The sequence below is a fragment of the Nerophis lumbriciformis genome, linkage group LG08 (assembly GCF_033978685.3).
Source record: "Nerophis lumbriciformis linkage group LG08, RoL_Nlum_v2.1, whole genome shotgun sequence".
Lineage (NCBI taxonomy): Eukaryota > Metazoa > Chordata > Actinopteri > Syngnathiformes > Syngnathidae > Nerophis > Nerophis lumbriciformis.
Window position 1 is genome coordinate 7,627,821 of NC_084555.2, and position 24,430 is coordinate 7,652,250.

The following is a 24,430-nucleotide window of genomic DNA, read 5'->3' on the forward strand; positions in this document are numbered from 1 at the left end:
AAGTGTGAACTAGAATACAAGAGTGTGTGGTGTAAGACTATGTGTGTAGTTAGCTGAAGTGTGTTACCAAGTGTTGAAGAGAGCAAACGAGGCAGTCCATGGGGCAGGCAGGTGATCCGGGGCGAGAGAGAGGCGTCAAAGTCCAGGGGCACGCGAGGAGTCAAGGAAACGAAGGAGGCAGTCAAAATCCAGGGAAACGGAAGGTAAACACTGCGGAGGCACGGGAGAACAAACAAGGATGTCAGACACGAGGGAAAACACGCAGAGAGAGAGACAGAGAGAGATCATAAGCCTTACGGTACACCATGAGAAAACTAAGTTCCCGCGCCGATCCTTGGGTCCACTGGTCCTTTATTGAGCTTGCCCTCATCAGACCCAGGAGTGTAGATTGCCGGTGAGTGATTGCAGCTGGTGGCTGCTGCAGGGCGGGGACGCGCGCGGCGCGTCCCTGGATGTGCGCACCCGTGGGCGTGTCCCGAGGTGCGCACAGACGGATGAGCGGCGTTGGCAGGAGCCTGAGCCGTAACAGTGTTGGCCCTGTGATGAGGTGGCGACTTGTCCAGGGTGTACACCGCCTTCTGCCCGATTGTAGCTGAGATAGGCTCCAGCGCCCCCCGCGACCCCGAAGGGAATAAGCGGTAGAAAATGGATGGATGCATGGATATTTCATAATGTTCTATCTCTAAAAGCAGCTTGCACATAATGTGTGTGTGTTACCATGGGAAATCATAAAAAGCATATAATTATTTGAAATTACATATAGAGTACAGTTCTTAAATGATATGTTGACACCACAAACTAAAATGTCTTATTTTGCTGCCACACCGTTTTGTCATTAAAATGCAGAATTATGCCATAAAAATGCTTTATTGCTAACAAAAGTGGGACCTTTTAAGTTAAAGTCAATGATAGTCAAACACACACTCAGTGTGGTGAAATTACTCTCTGCATTTGACCCATCCCCTTGTTCACCCCCTGGGAGGTGAGGGGAGCAGTGAGCAACAGCGATGGCCGCGCTCGGGAATCACTTTGGTGATTTAACCCCCAATTCCAACCCTTGATGCTGAGTGCCAAGCAGGGAGGTAATGGGTCCTGTTTTTATAGTCTTTGGTATGACTCGGGCGGGGTTTGAACTCACAACCTTTCAATCTCAGGGCAGACACTCTAACCACTAGGCCACTGAGCAGGTCACGTTATTAGAAAATAAATTATATTGCCGCGTTAGCTACAAAAATGAAATGTTTTGCTATAAAGGTGCACTGTTTTACAAATGTCGTGCCCAAAAAACACGACAAGTAGCCCAAAACATGCAATGTTTTGCCATAAAACATTATAATGAGCTAATAATAATTTTTGCGCCATAAAACTTTTTTGTTATGCTGGGCAATGCAATATTTGACTTTAAAATTACACCATTTTGCCACAGTGTTATAATACATTTCCATATATGCAATGTAAAGCCACAAAAGCCCTGTTTATTTGAGTACAATAGCAGTTTTATAACTTTAAAAGCACCATTTTTCCACGACATGTTTTTTTTTCTTTCCCAATACTGTCATCTATTTGTTAGAAAATACAACCAATAACCTTAGAAATACACCCTTTTGCCAAATTACTGTCATCATTTTGCCACACTATATAATGTAAGGCCACAAAACCCAAAACTTTTCAAACAAAAATGCAGTTTCGCCACATAAAAACAATATAATTTTGCCAGAATAATGCAATGTTTTTGACAAAAATCTTAACAGAATTTTTTACATTTTTGACTCAATAAATGCATCATTTTGCTACACTCCATAATCATCCGGTTTCTGAACATACTTATAATATGTCGCCGCAAAATACAATCTGAAGCCACACAACTCCAATATTCCACCGCATAAAAATAATAATAATAATAATGCAATGTCTTTAACAAAATTGTTACGACACAAAGGTGATTTTGATCAGAAATTGCAACAGTTTGTGTAAAAATGCATCATTTTGCCACAAAATGCAAGGTTAATGTGATGTCACATACAATGCAATGTGATGCCAAAAAACCTAAAAATATATATATTTTTGGCACAGAACAAGCACTAATAACACACAACATTGAGCCCCAAAATGAAATGTTGTCAAAAATATTTTGACATAAGACTGTAGTCTATTTGTCAGAAAATGCCTTATATCACACTACTACAATATTCTCCCACAAAATAAAAAACAATTAGTTTTACCTCATAGAAACCAGAATTTTGCCACAATAATGCAATTGTTTTAATAGAATTGGAATAGTTTGACACAATGCTGTAGTATTTTGTTTAAAATTGTAATATTTGGCTGTAAAAAAAATAATTATTTTCCACACTATTGCATTGTTTGCCACCTTAACACACTAATAGTGTCAAAACGTGGACTTTGGGGTTTGTTTTCCCATGGTGCAAAGGAAAGTTGGCGCGGGCAAGGCGTGAATGTAAGTACATGTTTAATTTTACACTAACAAAAAGAACTAACGAAAAGCGCGCACAAGGCGGAAGTACAAAAACTTGGCTAATGAAACACAAACTTGCACAAAGGCAAAAACGCTAAACATGAAATATACAACATTTACTGTGGCATGAAAAACGTGCATGAAACAATGGCTTGGCATGACAGGTAGCAGAGGTAGAAAGGATAGATAGATATGATAATGTCACCAGGACGAACAACAGAAACAGACAGGCTTAAATAGCAGTGACATGATTAGTGACAGGTGTGTTAGTGCAAAGCGTGAGACACGTGCGTGACATGACAGGTGAAAACCAGGGGCGCCAAAAAGGGGGGGGTAAAGGAGACGGATTCTAGGGGCCCACGATGGAGGGGGGCCCACGATGGAGGGGGGCCCAGAGAGGCCCCTAATGATGAAATTATAATACAGAAAAAATAACGACAGTGTTGGGGCCCCTGTAAAGAGTCTTTTCATGGGGCCCAAAATCCCTAGCGGCGCCCCTGGTGAAAACTAATGGGTTGCTATGGTGACAAAAACAAACAAGAGTGCACAAAGAGTCCAAAAACAAAACCGAACATGACTAAAACAAAAACATGATCAACAGACATGACAAATAGTAAATATTTTTAAACAAATTCATAATAGTTTGCCACAAAATACAATGCAAAGCCAAAAAAGCTATATTTTCCTACATAAACCAACAAGACACCACAAAAACAGCATATAATGAAATGTATTTAGCTACAATAATACAATTATTGTGCCACGAAACATATATTGACCCAAAACAATAAAATATTTCTGACCCGAGACTGTAGTACATTTGTCAGAAAAATGCAACCAGTGGTCCTAAAAATGCTGCAAGATTCTGCCACAAAATTTTCCAGCTTTGCAAACATTTTTTTAGTTTTGCCATCATTTTGCCACAATACTGTAAATGATTTAATACAATTGAAATTTGACACACAGCTGTAGTATTTTGGTCAGAAATTGTAGTATTAGGCTTTAAAAATATATAAAATTGTTCCACAATATTACAATAATTTGCCACCTCAACAAAATTATACCGTTTTTTAACATATTCATAATATTTTTGCCACAAAATGCATCGTAATACCCCCAAAATGCAACATGCAACATTTTGAAACAAAAATCCAATGTTTTAGCATAGAAAAAGCCTATTTTTGCTATAAAAAAAAAAAAAATACAAAATAGCGCACCAAAATGCAATGTTTTCAACAGAATCCTGATATTTTGACCCAAAACTGTTGCGTTTATGTCCGTGTTATGTATAAAAATACACACTACAGCAAAATCTTGCAACATCTTTTCAACATTATCCTAATATTTTGCTAAAAAAGGCAACATGAAGGCAAAAAAAGCCAATATTTAAAACAAAAACAATCCAGTGTCTCGGCATAGAAGAAGCATCATTTTGCCACAGTATTGTGAAACAAACTGATGGTATTTTACACAAGTCCAATATATTACTTTTACAATTGAATAAATTGAAGGAAATCAATAAATATCAAGATTCAAGATTCAAGATGCTTTATTATTGTCCATTATTTAACATGTACAAGACACATAAGAACTGAAATTACATTTTCGGCACAGTCCCACTAAGAGCAGACATACGTTACAGGGAGACAAGACGGGACCGCCAACGGATCAGCCACTTACGGCGCTCCTTAAAAAAGGTGGGAAAAAGGTGATATTGGGAATGGGGGGGAAGAGTAAAAAAATATCAGTCTAAGGCTGGACCCTCGGGAGGGGGTCCAGACTGAGTCCAAGGGAAAAAACCTCATTTAGCGTAGCACACATAAACATGTTACATATAATCACAACAACTCACAACAGGGTGGGGTGGGGATTCGGGGCCATGGAGGCCGGCCTGCTGTTATAAAGCGCTACTAGCCGTCCATAACCCTGAAGAGGAATTAAGCAGTGGTGAAATATATGAATATCCTACAAATAAGTCATTACAAAATACAAAAAAATGTATATATTTCTGCATTATTATCATCCACCATCAATACCAGTTGATCTCGTTTTTTTTTAGTTTTTTTTAAACTCCAGCCTGAGAAGCTGAGCGTACATTGCCATGGAAACAGGGAAGTCCAACACGGTTCACACGTTGTTGAATATTTAATGGCTCCATAATGAAGCGTGGCGGGAGATGATCGACAAAAAATGTAGAAGATATCTTCTTCACACTTTAAAAATACAACTCTCTGCAAGCAATGACAATGAAGAATTATGGCATACTTGCCAACCTTGAGACCTCCGATTTCGGGAGGGGGGGTGGGGGTGGGGGGGGGGCGTGGTCGTGGTGGGGCGGGGGCGTGGCTAAGAGGGGAGGAGTATATTTACAGCTAGAATTCACCAGGTCAAGTATTTCATATATATAAATATATATATATATTTGTATATATATATATATATATATATATATATATATATATATATATATATATATATATATATATATATATATATATATATATATAAATAAAAGAAATACTTGAATTTCAGTGTTCATTTATTTACACATAAACACACACACATAACACTCATCTACTCATTGTTGAGTTAAGGGTTGAATTGTCCATCCTTGTTCTATTCTCTGTCACTATTTTTCTAACCATGCTGAACACCCTTTCGCAGGTACCCAGAAAGGTTTCGAGTACCACCAAAAAAACTGAATCTCTGAAGACAGTATAAAAATCTGTGTTAAAGGTGCACAAATACTGTTTGTATAATAAGCATGTTATTGTTTACAAATGAGGGTTAAGAGTTCAGTACTAAAAAAAAGAAAAAGAATGTGGCTTAAGTACAGTTTTTTAATTGAGCTGCCGCATTTTTTGGTTGGGTTGTTTATTTATTTAGAGTAACTTCTACATTTCTAAAAGGGGAGGAATGTAATAGAGTGATCTATGTTTGTCTGTTGCCATCTCCTGGTGAATGTTGGCTATAGCGTACTGGGGTTACTTTTTGGTTGGCCAACGATTTACGTGGTGTTGCGCACCTGACGTCAAGTGTGTGAGTCTGTTCTGAAGTCTACAGTAAAGAGACGTACTTCATCACCTCGCCTGGTTATTGCCTCCAACTCAATATATTACAACAACATTGCTGTTTACGGCAGACAAACTGCTTTACGGTAGAATAAAACATGACTGCTGTTGTTGTGTGTTGTTACCGCGCTGGGAGGTCGTTAATGAAACTGCCTAACAATAAACCCACATAAGAAACCAAGAACTCGCCCTCCATCATTCTACAGTTATAACGTGTTTGGGCAGGCACGCTGTTTATATTGTGGGAAAGCGGACGTGAATACAGGCTGTTGACACGTCACTCAGGTCCGCATGGAGCTGGAGGGGGCGTGGCTTCCAGCTCCGTCTGAATTTCGGGAGATTTTCCGGTGAAAATTTGTCCCGGGAGGTTTTCGGGAGAGGCGCTGAATTTCGGGAGTCTCCCGGAAAATTCGGGAGGGTTGGCAAGTATGAATTATGGCTTCCAGTCAAAGCACAAACAAGCTGCCACTTTACGGGTTTGTTGATCAACCTTTAGATTCCGGTTCAAATCTGTGTGTTCTTTGTGTGTTTGCAGCATTCTATCGACGCCGTGAGTGCTGGCGTGAGTCCCATTGGAGACACGTCCTACAATTCCAGTTACTGGGACCTGGGCAGCGCCTTCTTCTTCGCAGGAACGGTCATCACAACCATCGGTACTTTGCTACACATACTAAATACCTCAATTAGTCGACATTTAGCAGGAGATGCAGATAACCAACAAGGCAGTCGTCCTGGTGTTAAACATGTTGTCACTAAAGTTGTCCCCCTGACGATAACAAATGTCTTTTTCCTTAAGGACAACTTAATGATCTTATTCCTCCAGGAATGCTTACATACAGACTCAAGAACAGTTTTTTTCCCCTAAAGCCATAACCACAGTGAACTCTCATAGGCACTGATTTTATAGTTTAGCACCGCTCTGTGTGCAATTTTTACTTTCCACCCACAGTCTGAATGCTTCTATACATATAATATTTCATATTTATCGTTCTCAGGACTGGACTGTGCACCTTACCTCCTTTTGCACTATTTTTCTTTTCTTTCCTTCCTATGTTTTGCATATTTATAGACTGCCGCACTGATACTGGAGTTGCTTTTAATCTCATTATACCTGCGTATAGTGACAATAAAAAGGCATTCTATTCTATTCTATAAACAGCGCTATTGATGATCATAAGGACATCATCTTAGCCTTAATAGCCGCTCTGCTTCTCCCTCCTGGCCTTCAGCAGCTTTAATGTCCCTAATAGACTTTTATTGCGCTTGATTAGCTTGTCTGGAAAACAAAGACAAGAGAATTGAGGATGAAGGATATTGGAGGCGCCCTGCGATGAGGTGGCGACTTGTCCAGGGTGTACCCCGCCTTCCACCCGATTGTAGCTGAGATAGGCTCCAGCGCCCCCCGCGACCCCGAAGGGAATAAGCGGTAGAAAATGGATGGATGGATGGATATTGGAGGCGCTTTCATACAGACATCCTGCAAAATAGTCACGAATATCAGTATTAGTGGGAGGCCAGAACACGGTAAAATACTTTCCTTAAAAAGACAGTACATTTTTTCCTATAAGAAATTAATAGAACTGATCCGGATCAGCCCCAAAATGTAATTACTTCTTATCCCATTTTGGACATTTCTGAAAGTTTCATCAAAATCTGCCTATTACTTTTTGAGCTTTGATTGATTGATTGAGACTTTTATTAGTAGATTGCACAGTACAGTACAGTACATATTGCTAACACAGACCCGCAGACGTGAGCACATCACCCCTATTTTAGCGTCCCTTCACTGGCTCCCTGTGCGTTACCGAATAAATTTTAAACTCCTTTTATTTGTTTTTAAATGTCTAAACAACCTCGCGCCAACCTATCTCTCCGACCTCCTTCAGCCTTACTGCCCCACCCGATCCTTAAGATCAGCCGATCAGCTGCTGTTGACGGTCCCTGACACAAGGCTGAAGCTTAGAGGTGACAGAGCTTTCGCCGTTGCTGCTCCCAAGCTCTGGAACGACCTACCCCTGAGTGTTAGACAAGCCTCCTCTCTTCCTGTTTTTAAATCTCTCTTAAAAACATACTTTTATTCCATGGCTTTTAACACTGAGTGATATCCATCCTGCAATGGCGCCCCATAATACACCTGCTGTGATCCTGTTTTTATGTTTTTATGTTTTTATTAATTCTATTTTAATTATTTATTTTTTATCGTGTTCTGTTTGTGTTGTGTTGTGTTTGCTCGGTACTCGTTTTATCTTTTAACCTGCTCATTGTACAGCACTTTGGCTACCCCTGTGGTAAATTTTAAATGTGCTCTATAAATAAAGTTGATTTGATTTGATTTGATTTGATTCCATACAATTGACCACTAAATGGTAACACCCGAATACGTTTTTCAACTTGTTTAAGTCGGGGTACACGTTAATCAATTCATGGTAATCCAAGATTCAAGATGATTTATTGTCAATTCTTAACATGCACAAGACACATAAGAACTGAAAAGTATATTTTCGGCACAGTCCCACTAAGAGCAGACATACGTTACAAGGAGACAAGACAAGACCGCCGACGGTACTCCTTAAAAAAAAGTGAGAAAAAGGTGATTTTGGGAAAGGGGGGAGAGTAAAAAAATATCAGTCAAAGGCTGGATCCGCAAGAGGGGGTCCAGACTGAGTCCAAGGGAAAAAACCTCATTTGCAATGCAAACATAAACACGTTACATTTAGTCACAACAAACTCGCAACAGAAGGAGGGGGAGTTGGAGCAAACAAGCGGTGGTGAAGGCGGTGGTTGGGGAAGGGGCGGGTGCGTGCGTGTATGCCCAATCAACTTGGGTGTGATGTTGAAGTGTTTTTGTGGACTGGGGCCGATCTCAAAGTTCGACACCAGGTGCTTGTTGAGAAAAAGGGAGGTCAAAAGCGTCCATCGTTGAGGTGTTCTCGGGGGTGTTTTTCAGAGCTGCCTGTTCCTGATAACACAGCCATGCTATCTACAGCAGAATGAAAGACATGGAGTGAACCCTCTTGTGAGTCATGCACTATTTTTTAGATAGATGGAGATCGGAGGTGCTTTTATACAGACATCCTGCAAAATAGTCACATAATTAGTGGGAGGCCAGAATACGATAAAATACTTTCCTTAAAAAGACAGTACATTTTTTCCTATAAGAAATAAATAGAACTAAACATCTGATCCGGATCAGCCCCAAAATGTAATTACTTCTTATCCCATTTTGGACATTTCTGAAAGTTTCATCAAAATCTGCCTATTACTTTTTGAGCTTTGATTGATTGATTGAGACTTTTATTAGTAGATTGCACAGTACAGTACATATTCCGTACAATTGACCACTAAATGGTAACACCCGAATACGTTTTTCAACTTGTTTAGGTCGGGGTACACGTTAATCAATTCATGGTAATCCAAGATTCAAGATGATTTATTGTCAATTCTTAACATGCACCAGACACATAAGAACTGAAAAGTATATTTTCGGCACAGTCCCACTAAGAGCAGACATACGTTACAGGGAGACAAGACAAGACCGCCGACGGTACTCCTTAAAAAAAAGTGAGAAAAAGGTGATTTTGGGAAAGGGGGGAGAGTAAAAAAATATCAGTCAAAGGCTGGATCCGCAAGAGGGGGTCCAGACTGAGTCCAAGGGAAAAAACCTCATTTGCAATGCAAACATAAACACGTTACATTTAGTCACAACAAACTCGCAACAGAGGGAGGGGGAGTTGGAGCAAACAAGCGGTGGTGAAGGCGGTGGTTGGGGAAGGGGCGGGTGCGTGCGTGTATGCCCAATCAACTTGAGTGTGATGTTGAAGTGTTTTTGTGGACTGGGGCCGATCTCAAAGTTCGACACCAGGTGCTTGTTGAGAAAAAGGGAGGTCAAAAGCGTCCATCGTTGAGGTGTTCTCGGGGGTGTTTTTCAGAGCTGCCTGTTCCTGATAACACAGCCATGCTATCTACAGCAGAATGAAAGACATGGAGTGAACCCTCTTGTGAGTCATGCACTATTTTTTAGATAGATGGAGATCGGAGGTGCTTTTATACAGACATCCTGCAAAATAGTCACATAATTAGTGGGAGGCCAGAATACGGTAAAATACTTTCCTTAAAAAGACAGTACATTTTTTCCTATAAGAAATAAATAGAACTAAACATCTGATCCGGATCAGCCCCAAAATGTAATTACTTCTTATCCCATTTTGGACATTTCTGAAAGTTTCATCAAAATCTGCCTATTACTTTTTGAGCTATCTTAAAGCAGAATGAAAGCCATGGAGTGAACCCTCTTGTGAGTCATGCACTCTTTTTTTTTTAGATGGATAGAGATAGATAGTACTTTATTGATACCTTCAGGAGAGTTCCGGCAGGAAAATTTTATATTCCAGCAGCAGCGTGCAGAATTGAGATCGAATTTAAAAAGTAAAACGTAAATAATGGGGGTATCAATGGAAATAAAATAGAAAATATTACAATAAGAATAAAAATAAAAAGCAACAATAAGTATAAAAAAATATAACAGTAAAAATAAGAATATAACAAGAGAAACTAGGCAGTATTGACCATGTTATGACAATGTTTTGCATTGTTGATTGCACTGTTTCTTGTTGCAGTTTAATTCAGTATTGTTATTGTTTTGCATCCCCTGTCATCCTAGTACACCCTCACCCCCAGAGAGGAGTTGTACAGTCTGCTGGCGTGTGGGACAAAAGAGTTTTTGAGTCTATTAGTCCTGCACTTAACATACGGAGAATAAATAATTAGATTACTCGTTAGTAGTTACTTGTAGTAGTATTAGTTACTCGTTACTAGAAAGTATAATTTTTTCCTAGCACTGTAAATGGAATAAAATACATTTCAAAATAGAATAGATGACATAGTGCAAACTGATTTATTAGGTGACCACAGATGAGGCGCTAGCTGTTCAAAGTCGGGACCCGGGGTGGACCACTCATCTGTGCATCAGTTGGGGACGTCTCTGCGCTGCTGACTTGTCTCCACTCAAGATTATCCCCTGCCGGCCCCACTATGGACTGGACTCTCACACTATTAACTAGATCCATTGCACCGGTCGCCCAGGGTCGAGGGGGTCCCCACATCTGCGGTCCCCTCCAAGGTTTCTCATTGTATCCCATTAGGTTGAGTTTTTTCTTGCCCTGATGCGGGATCTGAGCTGAGGATGTCGTTGTGGCTTGTGCAGCCCTTTGAGACACTTGTGATTAAGGGCTAGTGGAGGTTGCCCTCCTGGGGGTTCTTCAGACCACCAAGCACCGACATGAGAGTCCGTTTAAGGCAGGGGTCCCCAAACTTTTTGACTCAGGGGCCGCATTGGGTTAACACAATTTGGCCAGGGGCCGGGCTGTATATTTATATATATATATATATATATATATATATATATATATATATATATATATATATATATATATATATATATATATATATACACACACACATATATATATACACATGTATATATACACATCCATACATATATATATATATATATATATATACATACATACATACATACACACACACACACACACACACACACACACACACACACACACACACACACACACACACACACACATTTTTATATATATATATATATATATATATATATATATATATATATATATATATATATATATATATATGTATATACATATATATATATATATATATATATATATATATATATATACATATATATATATATATATATATATATATATATATATATATATATATATATATATATATATATATATATGTATGTGTGGGAAAAAAAATCACAAGACTATTTCATCTCTACAGGCCTGTTTCATGAGGGGGGGTACCCTCAATCATCAGGAGATTTTAATGGGAGCATTCGCATACCATGGTTTATATAGGGCACAGAGTGGGTGGGTACAGGCTGGCGTAGGGGCGTGGTGATTGGCTCATGTGTTACCTAGGAGGTGTTTCCGTCTATGGCGGCATGCTGTTACAATTTCGCTGCGCTTGTTGAGGGATGACAGGTCTGGACGGTAAATAATAAACAGTTTCTCTTTCAAGCATAGGTTGCATCTTTTATTACCACTATTGTAAGGCGTGCTGGATGCAAGAATTTGCCATGTTATTGAATATTCAACATTATTGTCTTTGAGGTCCCAAATGTGTTTGCTGAGTTCTGTGGTATTTCGCAGGTTTTTGTTCCTGAAAGAAGCCTTGTGATTGTTCCATCTGGTTTTGAATTCTCCCTCGGTTAATCCTACATATGTGTCGGATGTGTTAATGTCCTTGCGTATTACCTTAGATTGGTAGACAACTGATGTTTGTAAGCACCCCCCGTTGAGAGGGCAATCAGGTTTCTTTCGACAGTTACAGCCTTTGTTGGTTTTGGAGTCGCTCTGTCTGGGGGCCGACGGCTCATTTGCAATTGTTTTGTTGTGGTTTGAGATGATTTGTCGTATATTGTTCATGCAGCTGTAGCTCAATTTAATGTTGTTCTTGTTGAATACTTTTCTTAGGGTGTTGTCTTTGGGAAAGTGTTTGTCAATCAGATTGAGGAATTTGTGTCCAATGTTAGTTGAGACGTTTTTGCTGTATGGGGGGGTTGTACCAGATGATGTCGTTTCGTTTTCTGTTCTTTTTTGGCTGGTTTCCTGGCGTGGGTTCATAGGTGAGGGTGAAATTGTATCCGCTTTCATCAAGGGCTTTTTGGTACGGGGGGGTTGCTTGGTCAAATTCAGCTTTGCTAGATGACAGCATCGATAGCCTTTTATTGATTCCGGTAGGTATTCTTTTTGTGGTGGTGGGTGGGTGGTTGCTGTCATGGTGCACGTATTGGAGTGTTGTGTTGTGTTTCGTGAATGGTTGGTAGCTGTTATTTCTCAGGTTGAAAGTGACGTCAAGGAAGTTGACGGTTTGCTTGTTGGCTTCAATCGTGATCCGTAGGCCGTTCTCTTTGAAAATTTGGCATATGCGCTTCTTGGTATTCTCGCTGCTCCTTGGCGAGGCGCGACACACTGCCAGTCCGTCATCACGGTAAATACCAAGGTTCAGATTGAGGCTAGCGAGCTGGGAGAGGAGGAAACTCCCAACGAGTTCACACGTTTCTGATAAAACCACAAACTTCTACAGAATGGACATACCAGAACACCACACCTTACTGGACAGAAGCATCACCAAATCATACAAAAAAGCGCAACCCAACACCCCTCATTGCCTCGTCGGCCGGCGGGGACTGCGGTCTGGTGGCCTGCCAGGCTTTTATTCATTTATTATTGTTATATATATTTTTTTGTTTTTAATGTATTTATTATTTTTATTTTTATTATTTACTTATTTTTATTTTATTTTATTTTTTTTAAATTTTATTTTTTATTTTATTTTATTTTTTTATTTTATTTTTTATTTTTTTAATCTTATTATTTATTTGTGTGTGGCGTCGCGCGGGTCTCACTTCCTGTTGGGTGGGGTCCGTGCCCGTGTGGCCCGACCTTGCGCTGTGGGGTCTCTGTTGGTGACTTGGTGTGGTGGCGGCGCAGCCCCCGTGTCTGGTCTGGATGCTGTGTCTCGGTTGTTTGGGCGGTGGTGTGTTTGTGCGGGTTTGGGTTGGGGTGGGGGGCCTTTTGGTTGGGGGGGTTGTTGGTGTCTCTTGTTTGCGTGTTGGCGTTCGGGCTGACTGGCGGGCTGGCACCGGCTGGTCTCCGTGGTCCTGGTAGCGTGTGGTTGCTGGTCGCAGTTTTTTTTTGATCGCTTTGATTTGATTGGCTGGTGCTGGCTGTCTGGGGTTATTGCGGCTGCTGTTTCTGCTGCTGTTTGTTTGTGGTGTGGGCGCCCGTGGCTGCTGGGTCTGGTGCAGGGGTGTGGCTGATGTTGTGACTGGTGGCAGCGCGCGCGCGTGATGGCTGTCGGGGCTGACGAACTGTGTATATGTATGTATATGTGTGTGTATGTATGTATGTTTATATATGTGTATGTGTACATATGTGTATGTATATGTATATATGTGTATGTGTGGGTATGTATACATGTATGTGTGTATGTGTATGTATATATGTATGTATGTATGTATATTTCTGGGGGTACGCTCTGGGCCTGCCTGTCAGACGGGGGTCGACGCCTCAGGCTACTGCATCCGAACTGCGTGTCTGGAGCTCCTGGGTCCCGCTGTCCATCCCTTCCGGGTGCCCGTCTTGGTTGGGGCCTGTTGGGCCTAGTCCCTGCGTCTATTGTGGTAGCTTGGTGCTGCAAGGTATTCCGAGGTGCTGCGAGTCGGCCAGTTGCTGGGGTAGTGACCTTGTTTGTCAGCATGTCTGTGATCTTCTTTTAATTCTTTTTTTTTAAATTAATTAATTAATTAATTTATTTATTTATTTATTTTTTAATATATTTTATTAATATTATTTTTTAATTTTTCCCCTCCCTCGGGGGGGGGGGGCTCGGCGGGGCGGTTGCTGGTTGTTCCATCTCCATCGTTGGGGTCCCTGCGGGTGGGGTGGGTGGTTCCCGTGGCCCTGTGCCTGGGTGGTCCTGCGGCGGCCGGTTTGGGTGGGGTGGCCGAGGGCTGGCCTCGCCGCGCTCTCCGGAGGTGGGGGCCCGGTTGCCGGTGGGGAGGGGGCGGTCTTCCCGTCCGGTTGCGGGGAGTCTCTGGGTCCCTCGGGTGGGGCGTCTCGCCTTTCTGCCCGTGTGGGGTGTGGTCTCTCGCTGGCTTGGGGTCTGGCTGTCCCCTGCTTTTCTCGTGCCCTGTCCTCTGCCGGGTGCGTCTGTCTGCGGCCTGCTGCTGGCCCTTGTGGGCGGTACGGTGGGTCGGGCTCTGGGGTTCCTGTCGCTGGCCGGCTTGGCTGCGTGGGGGCGGTGGTCCCTGGTTCCCTGGGCACCACGCCTCCTGTTTGTGGGTTGGGCTCTCGGGGGTGATGGGGCCGTGCTCTGGCTCCCACGCACTCTGGGAGTCGAATGTATTGTACATGCAAATTCACATATGCTCACATACGTACATAGGTACCTACGCTCCCACATACATACACAAATACAGTACATATTTACCTACCTAATGTTCGTACATCCACACGCACATTCAATATACAAACATACACATACACATACTGTACATATACATTCACTGTACAAACACATATACACATTCTGTACATATACATTCATTGTACAAACACATATACACATTCTGTACATATACAAGTACATATGCATACTTACACTCATGCACATAATCACGTTTCATCAAACATATATTAACGTTGTTGCCCTAGGGTAAACTGGATGTAACACATGGCACACTGACAAAGCTTAACCTATTGTGACTATAACAATCTACAAGGTTAATGTAGGTTGCTTCTCTTTCTCCCCCTCCATTTTTCTGCATTCTTTCGTATCTCAAGTTATCATTATGTATATGTATTGTTGCATTTAAACAACTGTATTGTTGATAATAAAGGTAAATTATTGGTATTGTTCATTATCAATAGCGCTATTTCTATTGGTATTTGTATTGATCCATTTGTAGTGTAATAATGCTCATTGTCATTTCTGTATTATTTTTTATTTTTCGCTAACTGCTTATTTGCTATTACTTTTACCATCATATTTGTACATGTCATATTTGCTGATGTTGCTCTATTGTTGTTGTTGTTGTTGTTTGCTGTTGTTGTTTTTGTCTCTCTGTCTAATCCCCCTCTTGTCCCCACAATTTCCCCCTCTGTCTTCTTTTTTTTTTCTCTTTCTATCCCCTCCTGCTCCGGCCCGGCTGCACTAAATGATAATATAAATACATTTAATAAAGTCAAATACAAATAAGGCAACAAGAGAAGTATCCTACACTTCTCTTTTGTAAAGTAAATCTGAACAGCCGACATGGGCATCTACATCAACTATATGATTTGCCTGAGAAGCTGGACAGGACACAAAAAAAAAAAAAAAAAAAAAAAAAGATAACAAGGCCCAGGTGGGCCATCTACTCACCTGTCGCTGATTTCGAGGCCGGTCCTGGCACACCCCGCTTCGCTGCAGGCCCGCAGGCCACGCCCCCCCCCCCCCCTCCACAGGGCTATATAAATAAACATTGATTGACTGAATCTAAAAAAAAACAACAGCAAAACAAGTTTAGCTGTTATGATCCGCTGCCCGGATCATATTTTTGTTTTTGTTTTCAAGTCACTTGTGTTTTCAGCACCTCTTGAGTTTGTTTCTGTTGCCATGACGGCAGATTATAGTCACCTGCCTCTGGTTAGTGTCCCGGACGCGCACCTGTTGCCCGGGCACTAATCAGAGGGCTATTTAGTTTACGCGCTGGCTTCATTCGGTCTGTTGGTTTTCTGTTACGCCTTCGTGGCATTGTGATGCCGGAGGTCGTCTTTTCAAGATGCAGAGGGATGTCAGGAAGCGGCTTGCAGGTGAGAATAAATGATTTATTCTGATTGCAGAACAAAATGCTGCGCGGTGCACCACGGCACGGAAAACAAGAGGGTAGCAAAGATGCTAATATCAAAAATGTAAACTATGAGCGAAACTAGGAGCGTAACTTGTTGCGTAGGAGCAAACAAAACCAACAGACCGAATGAGGCCAGCGCGTAAACTAAATAGCCCTCTGATTAGTGCCCGGGCAACAGGTGCGCGTCCGGGACACTAACCAGAGGCAGGTGACTATAATCTGCCGTCATGGCAACAGAAACAAACTCAAGAGGTGCTGAAAACACAAGTGACTTGAAAACAAAAACAAAAATATGATCCGGGCAGCGGATCATAACATTAGCATAATTCCCCATACGCCTCACATTGACTTGGTCAGTCAACTTTTCTGACACAACTCAAATGTAAGAAAATGCCGTTGCGATCCTGGCTGCTGTAAATGACGCCCTCTCTTCCCAATTTGAACAGGTTATGGAAACATCGCTCCCAGCACAGAGGGTGGAAAGATCTTCTGCATCCTTTACGCTATATTCGGCATCCCGCTTTTTGGCTTCCTGTTGGCTGGGATTGGAGATCAGCTGGGCACCATCTTTGTTAAAAGCATCCTGAGGGTGGAGAGGATCTTCAGAGTGAGTTCCGCATGAAAGAGCAAAGTCAGCTTGAGTGACGCTTCTATTGCTGACGCCACTCATCTCGTCGTTCCTCAGCAAAAACACAAACAGATCAGTCAGACGAAGATCCGCGTGACGTCCACCATCCTCTTCATCTTTGCCGGCTGCATTGTCTTCGTCACCGTGCCGGCTGTCATCTTCAAACACATCGAGCGCTGGACCACGCTGGAGGCCATCTACTTTGTGGTCATCACTCTCACCACAGTGGGAATTGGCGACTATGTGGCGGGTGTGTGTCCAATGTGACCGTGCTATGTTCTCAGTCCAAACATCCAGACAGATGTTTTGTCATTTTCTCTCCAGGTGGAAACCGCACAATCGATTATATGGAATGGTACAAGCCGCTGGTGTGGTTCTGGATCTTGGTGGGTTTGGCCTACTTTGCTGCCGTCCTCAGCATGATTGGAGACTGGCTTCGAGTGCTGTCCAAAAAGACCAAAGAGGAGGTATTTGGTTATTTCTCTTGTTAGTACTAATTAGTGTTGTCCCGATACCAATATTTTGGTACCGGTGCCAAAATTATTTTGATACTTTTCGGTAGAGATGTCCGATAATAGCTTTTTTGCCGATATTCCGATATTGTCCAACTCTTAATTACCGATTCCGATATCAACCGACACCGATATATACAGTCGTGGAATTAACATGGGGGTGTATATTGTAGCGTTCCGGAAGTGTTTGTGCTGCAAGGGGTTCTGGGTATTTGTTTTGTTGTGTTTATGTTGTGTTACGGTGCGGATGTTCTCCCGAAATGTGTTTGTCATTCTTGTTTGGTGTGGGTTCACAGTGTGGCGCATATTTGTAACAGTGTTAAAGTTGTTTATACGGCCACCCTCAGTGTGACCTGTATGGCTATGGATCAAGTAGGCTTTGCATTCACTTGTGTGTGTGTGTGAAAAGCCGTAGATATTATGTGATTGCGCCGGCATGCAAAGGCAGTGCCTGTAAGGTTTATTGGCGCTCAGTACTTCTCCCTACGGCCGTGTACACAGCGGCATTTTAAAAAGTCATACATTTTGCTTTTTGAAACTGATACTGATAATTTTGAAACCAATGCCGATAATTTCCGATATTACATTTTAAAGCATTTGTCGGCCGATAATATCGGTCTGACGATATTATCGGCAGACCAATATTATCGGACATCCCTACTTTTCGGGACTTTTCTAAATGAAGTGGAACACAAAAAATTGCATTATTGGCTTTATTTTAACAAAAATCTTACATAGTGCCTTAGTGAGTTCTTTAGCGCCGCCCTAGCGCCTCCCTGGAGCTTTTTCAAAGATGTGTGAAAATGGAAAAAGATTAAAAAAATAAAAATAAAAATTATTTTACTATGGTTTCTGTCGGAGGACAAACATGACACAAACCTTCCTAATTGTTAGAAATCCCACCGTTTATATTAAACACACTTCACTGATGAGATTATTTGGCGAGCGCCGTTTTGTCCTACTAATTTCAGCGATCCTTGCATGTACTACTTTCTCCGATGTTGCCACAGAAATATGTATTTTATGCCACTCCTTCTTTGTCTTATTTCGTCCACCAAACGTTTTATGCTGTGCGTGAATGCACAAAGGTGAGATTTGTTGATTTTATTGATTTGCTGGAGTGCTAATCAGGCATATTTGGTCACTGCATGACTGCAAGCTAATCGATGCTAACATGCTATATAGGCTAGCTGTATGTACATATTGCATCATTATGCCTCGTTTGTAGGTATATTTGAGCTCATTTAATTTCCTTTACTTATGTCCTCTGTGTATTTAATTTATATTTGCATGTCTAATGACACATTTTCCATATGCAATATTGGCTGCATTTTTCATAGTTGTTTGTGTGCCATGTTGTTCCAGACCACAGCAAACGTTACCCAGCTTGCAAAGATTGTAATAAAGCCATCAGAAGAAGACAGCCTGCCCTTTTTTTAAACTTGGACACACACATCTATACCTTTGGCTATTCTGAGCCAGTCACTTCCAGAAGTTATCTCATCCTGTGAGAAGCCTCCGTTTTACTAACGATTTCCAATGTTGGAAAAATGTGTAGATTAAAAATTTAAATACAACATTTCTGTCAAGGAAGATTTGCGTCAGCCTTTGATAGTAGGCTAATATAGACACTCACATCAATCGGTTGCCTTCATTATAACACTTATATAAGGCTTTTGATTTTTTGCGGCTCCAGACAGATTTTTATTTTTTATTTTTGGTCTTTCAACATTTTGGGTTGACGACCCCTGCTTTGCCTTTTTGATTACCCCGCCTTCCGCCCGATTGTAGCTGAGATAGGCTCCAGCGCCTCCCGCGACCCCAAAGGGAATAAGCGGTAGAAAATGGATGGATGGATGGATGGACCCCTGCTTTAGTGCGACACTCAGGTCGCATGACGACGATTGTTGTTGTGTTCCCAAAATGCAGAAAGCCGAGAAGGCAGCGTGCAGGTAAAAAAGGTATTTAAAGGGGAACATTATCACAATTTCAGAAGGGTTAAAACCATTAAAAATCAGTTCCCAGTGGTTTATTTTATTTTTCGAAGTTTTTTTCAAAATTTTACCCATCACGCAATATCCTTAAAAAAAGCTTCAAAGTGCCTGATTTTAACCATCGTTATATACACCCGTCCATTTTCCTGTGACGTCACATAGTGATGCCAATACAAACAAACATGGCGGACAGAACAGCAAGGTATAGCGACATTAGCTCGGATTCAGACTCGGATTTCAGCGGCTTAAGCGAAATTGAAAAAGAAACTGAAGCTATTGAGCCATTTCGATTTGAACCGTATGCAAGCGAAACCGACGAAAACGACACGACAGCCAGCGACACGGGAGAAAGCGAGGATGAATTCGGCGATCGCCTTCTAACCAACGATTGGTATCTGTTTGTTTTTAAGTGTTGTAATGTTTTTAAGCTAAATTATTGGTAAACACAGTTTATGTATAATCATTTACGCAAAACCGCGAGTAATGAATAAAGTTTTCATCAATTAATATATTCTGTAGACATAACCTCATCCGCTCTCTTTTCCTGAAAGCTGATCTGTCCAGTTTTGGAGTTGATGTCAGCAGGCCTGAGAAGCTAGGGTCGATATTCTTCTCTTGATCATCTTCGGTGGCATAAGGGACGGTAGAAGCGGTGTAAGCCAAAACATCCAGGGGGTTTAGCTCGCTCGTCTGCGGGAACAAACTGCCGCCATTGCTTGCCGTGCTACCGAGGTCCTTTGTCCCTGAATAGCTCACAAACTCCGGCAGATTCAATGGGGGTCTGGCGGCAGATTTCTTTGACTTTATCGTTGGAAATGCATCTGCTTTGAGTGTCGCAGGATATCCACACATTCTTGACATCTCTTTCGTAGCATAGCTTTCGTCGGTAAAGTGTGCGGAACAAACGACTGACCATTTTCGTCGACTTTCCCCACACCCTCGTATTTTGAACAAATTTCGTCCAATTTCTTGCCACTTTCGCATCTTTGGGCCACTGGTGCAACTTGAATCCGTCCCTGTTCGTGTTGTTTCACCCTCCGACAACACACCGACGAGGCATGATGTCTCCGAGGTACGGAAAACAGTCGAAAAAACGGAAAATAACAGAGCTGATTTGATTCGGTGTTTGTAATGTGTTTGAGAAAATGGCGGACGTTGTGACGTCACCGCTCCGAGAGCGAATAATAGAAAGGCGTTTAATTCGCCAAAATTCACCCATTTAGAGTTCGGAAATCGGTTAAAAAAATATATGGTCTTTTTTCTGCAACATCAAGGTATATATTGACGCCTACATAGGTCTGGTGATAATGTTCCCCTTTAACGGCTCAAACAAACAATAGACAAGCGCTGCTAGGAAAGGCACGGAAGCATAGGGAAGGCTATGCAGAATGAAACAAAACAGGACAGACTGCAACGCAACATATAAACATACATGACAAAGTCCCGAAAAAGAACGGTGGCCAAGACTCAACCTAAATAATCCTGATTGATGACACAAAACGGTGCGGGGAACAGCGCTCAAAGGCAGGTGTCCGGTCGCTGCAGGCAAACACAAAAACGGAAGTGCCACCAAAATAAAAGCACAGGACGGGAACTAAAGCACTAAAGACAGGAAAACACTAACAAACTCAAAATAAGTGGCAAACCATGACAGAATGCCGCCCCCAACATAACAGATTCCAGACATTCTAGGAAAAACAGACCAGCGGGGAAGAGTCAGATGACTGTGGAGCGTGGAACGCTGACCGTTTCGGGGTCCCAGCATAAACCATATGACATTGCCCTCATCTTTCATTGGTCTGGGGTGGGTGAAAAAATGTAAACAGGAAGAGTCAGAATTAAAAACAACATGGCTTAAAATTGTCCTGCTTTTTACTTTTAATGAAATGTTAATGAGTGATACGTCTCGTTTGAACAAAGTCATCTTTGAATCTTTCCCAGGTTGGAGAGATCAAAGCTCACGCCGTCGAATGGAAGGCCAACGTCCGAGCAGAGTTCCGAGAGACGCGGCGTCGTCTGAGCGTGGAGATCCACGACAAGCTACAGCGCGCCGCCACCATCCGCAGCATGGAGCGCCGCCAGCTCGGCCTGGAGCAGCGGGCCCACTCCTTGGACATGCTGTCCCCGGAGAAGAGGGCCGTGTTTGCCAGCCTGGACGCTGGTCGCTTCAAGACCTCCTCCCAGGAAAGCATTGACATCAAGCTGAACAACCTGCGCCTGAAGGGGGCCTGCGAGACTTACGAGCACGGTGGCGGCGAGCAAACGCCGCAGACCTCTTCATCCTCCGAGGAGAACCTCTTCAACCTGCGCTTTGGCTCGCTGACCAAGCTGGCCAGGCGTGGTAAGAACATCCGGAGGAACATCCTGGGGGACTCCAGACGGGCTAGCAACGGGAGCGCCGTGGTGGACGAAGAACGGGGCGAGGATGGCACAGAGGACGCAGAGCTGGAAGAGGAACGGAAAGAGAGGAACACCAGTTTGAACAACCTGTCGCAGTACTCTGTGGAACGAGCCAAGCTGAATGGGGGCAAACAGCGGGAGAATGCTGAAGGGTAGACACGGAGGATAAGGGGGTCCAGTTGGAGTCTTTTCAACTGAAAGTACTCCAAGACTCCAAGAATTGTTCCTGTTCCGGGGCCAAAACCTACACTGGTGTGCTTTAAACTGGTAGAAAGTCAAGCGTGCTTAAGACGTACCCTTGAGGAGTCCCAACGGTTGAAGAAATGTGCCTTTCGGTTTCCTCAGTTTGCTTTTTCGGGAATCTCAGTCTTCGTGCCATAAAGCCACGGAAAGAAAAACCTGTTGCCAAAACAAACTAAAGAGACAAACAACAAGAGGCTGCGGTCTTTATACCTCATCATGGCAAGCTTTTATCTCTCGTTAACTCATTTTCCATTTTCCCAAACAAACGCGGACAGAGCGAGAAATCCTCCGTCTTCGCCACCGACCGGCCTCGTGACGCCGTTTCCATTTTTAGACTCCTGCTGCTAAACGCCATGTCGAATGAAAGAAAGGAAAAAAGGTCCTGATCAATGAAACGAACAATTACCCCAACACGCTTTTTTGACTGTCGCCAATCGCCCACGTCGATTGCAAGATCGTCATTTTGAAATGCGCTTTTTTTTTTTGTAACTAAACACATTCAGATTGTGTGTTGAATGTGATTAATGAATGGGTTTTTCGTAATTACAAGCATGTTTTTCTACAGGTCTCTTTTGATGATTTTTTCCCTTCATCTTAAAGGTCCCATATTGTACTACTTATTTTCAACCACTTTAGTCCCACAGTAGTGACTGAATGCAAAGCCCCTGATGCTGGGATTTTAGCTTTAGTGCTAATGTGTTTGTCTTTCCAACAGTGTGTGTGTCCCCGGGAAGCGCTATTGTGCACTTTATCCACTTTTTTACAAATACACTGTATCTCAATATAACCCAATAGACGCCATACATCACATATACTGCATTTCACATCCAACGACATAGTAAGTTATGGGACAGGCGGACACAAACGTTAGCGACATTAGCATAGCTATGTTAGCTGCGGTGCTAACATGACACTCACATTTTAACATGCTAGGTTAGCATACTTAGCGAAAAAACACCACACAGACTAAACTTAATGGCGGATATTTGGCAGAGCTTTCATTTTAAGATGTGTAGCGAAGCCTGTTTTTTTTTTTGTTTTGTTTTTTACAATGCTGTGAAGTGATGGGCAGATACAAGGGATGGCTCTTCTAGCCCGGGGCGGGGGTCACTTTTTCATCACTAGGTTTTTCGTCACTTTTGCATAACAGGGGACCTTTAACGGGTTGCGCACTTGTGTTTATTATTCTGCTCTAAAGAAAAGATTAAAACTGTTGTTGTTACAGCCCAACACGTTTTACTACGGCCAAATACACATCAACAAAGTGCAGTTGGAATTTGGATTGTTGCTGTTCCGAAAGTGCCATTTACAACCGATTTGGCTCTAATATTTGTAAACTCATCCTGACCATGACCTGTGATGATCCATTAATTGTTGTGAATATTTAATGACAATTTCACGTTAAATGTATCCAGTGCCTTTTTTTTGGGGGTCAAATAATAAACATGGCAAAATGAAATGTAAATGTGGACGCGGCGTCATCTTATTTGCGTACTTTAAAGCTAAAAATTAATGCTATATACCAGGGGTGTAAGATCCAATCAATATTTGATACTGGATATCGGTCCGAAAACAAGAGTATCAGATTTTATAGGTCTGCATTTAACTCTTTGACACAAGGAGTATCCTCCAACATCCTCCAAGTTTTGATCTATTATTTTAATTTAGTAAAGTCATTAACAAAAGGTATAAACATGGTAGGCTATAGGCTACTAGAAGCTTGCAGCTACACAACAGCAAAGCACATCATAGCACACAAGCTCGACATACATGATAAGTGGCTTTAATTGAACAATATTGCAGTCTAAAACACTACATATATCGATATAAATATGTTTCAAATAATTATATTTCCATACCACTCACAAAAAGTCTCCAAAGTAGAAGCGTATTTGAAAGTATCCAGTAACAACCGTGTCCGCATCATTCAACGTATTGAGTAATGAGCTCCATGAATTATTGTGGCTACTAAATGTCTGAAAAAAAAACCACAATTAGCACTCGACTTCAACTAAAATAAGTGCATTCCAGATCAGATGGTTCATAATACATAGTTAGTGTTTTTCATACCTACCATTACACTCTGAGTGATTTTCTTTTGTAACATTTCACAATACAAAATAATAAACTTGTGCATGATTTGTACTGATATTGTATCAGATCAATATAGGTGTTGGCCGATGATCAAGGCTCCAATACCGGTATCAAAAATAGTGAAAAAGTTGTATCAGGACACCACTACTAAATAGTCCACTAAATATGTCTTGTTTGTCTTTTACATTCAAGCATACACAAATAGACATATCTTTAATATTGTATTTTTACATTATATAATTTATATCAATAATGTGTTTCTTGTTCATATGTTATATTTTCTACAAAAACCAATTATCACGTTTTATGTAAACTGCAATACTCCGGTTTATTTTTATGTTTCTGTATTAGGTTACATTTTTTTTTGTTTTAATTAAATAATATTCCATCCATCCATTTTCTACCGCTTATTCCCTTTGGGGTCGCGGGGGGCGCTGGAGCCTATCTCAGCTACAATCGGGCGGAAGGCTATATTTGTGTTATATATACAGTGTAATATATTATATATATAACAATTTTAATAGTATAATAATAATAATAATAATAATACTATATATATATATGTATA

The 24,430-nt window shown here is 41.7% G+C and overlaps 1 protein-coding gene across 2 annotated transcripts in view; it reads left to right on the plus strand.

Annotated features, from left to right (window-relative positions):
• The window catches only part of kcnk10b (potassium channel, subfamily K, member 10b), a 66,395-nt gene extending 43,106 nt beyond the window's left edge, over nt 1-23,289 (plus strand). For both annotated transcript variants that reach the window (XM_061968196.2, XM_061968195.2), the window contains exons 3-7: nt 6,083-6,200; nt 16,438-16,598; nt 16,677-16,869; nt 16,944-17,086; nt 21,067-23,289. In XM_061968196.2, the coding sequence (XP_061824180.1) occupies nt 6,083-6,200; nt 16,438-16,598; nt 16,677-16,869; nt 16,944-17,086; nt 21,067-21,681 (1,230 nt within the window). In that variant the 3' untranslated portion in view covers nt 21,682-23,289. The remainder of the gene's footprint in view (nt 1-6,082; nt 6,201-16,437; nt 16,599-16,676; nt 16,870-16,943; nt 17,087-21,066) is intronic.
• Nucleotides 23,290-24,430: the final 1,141 nt, after the last annotated feature.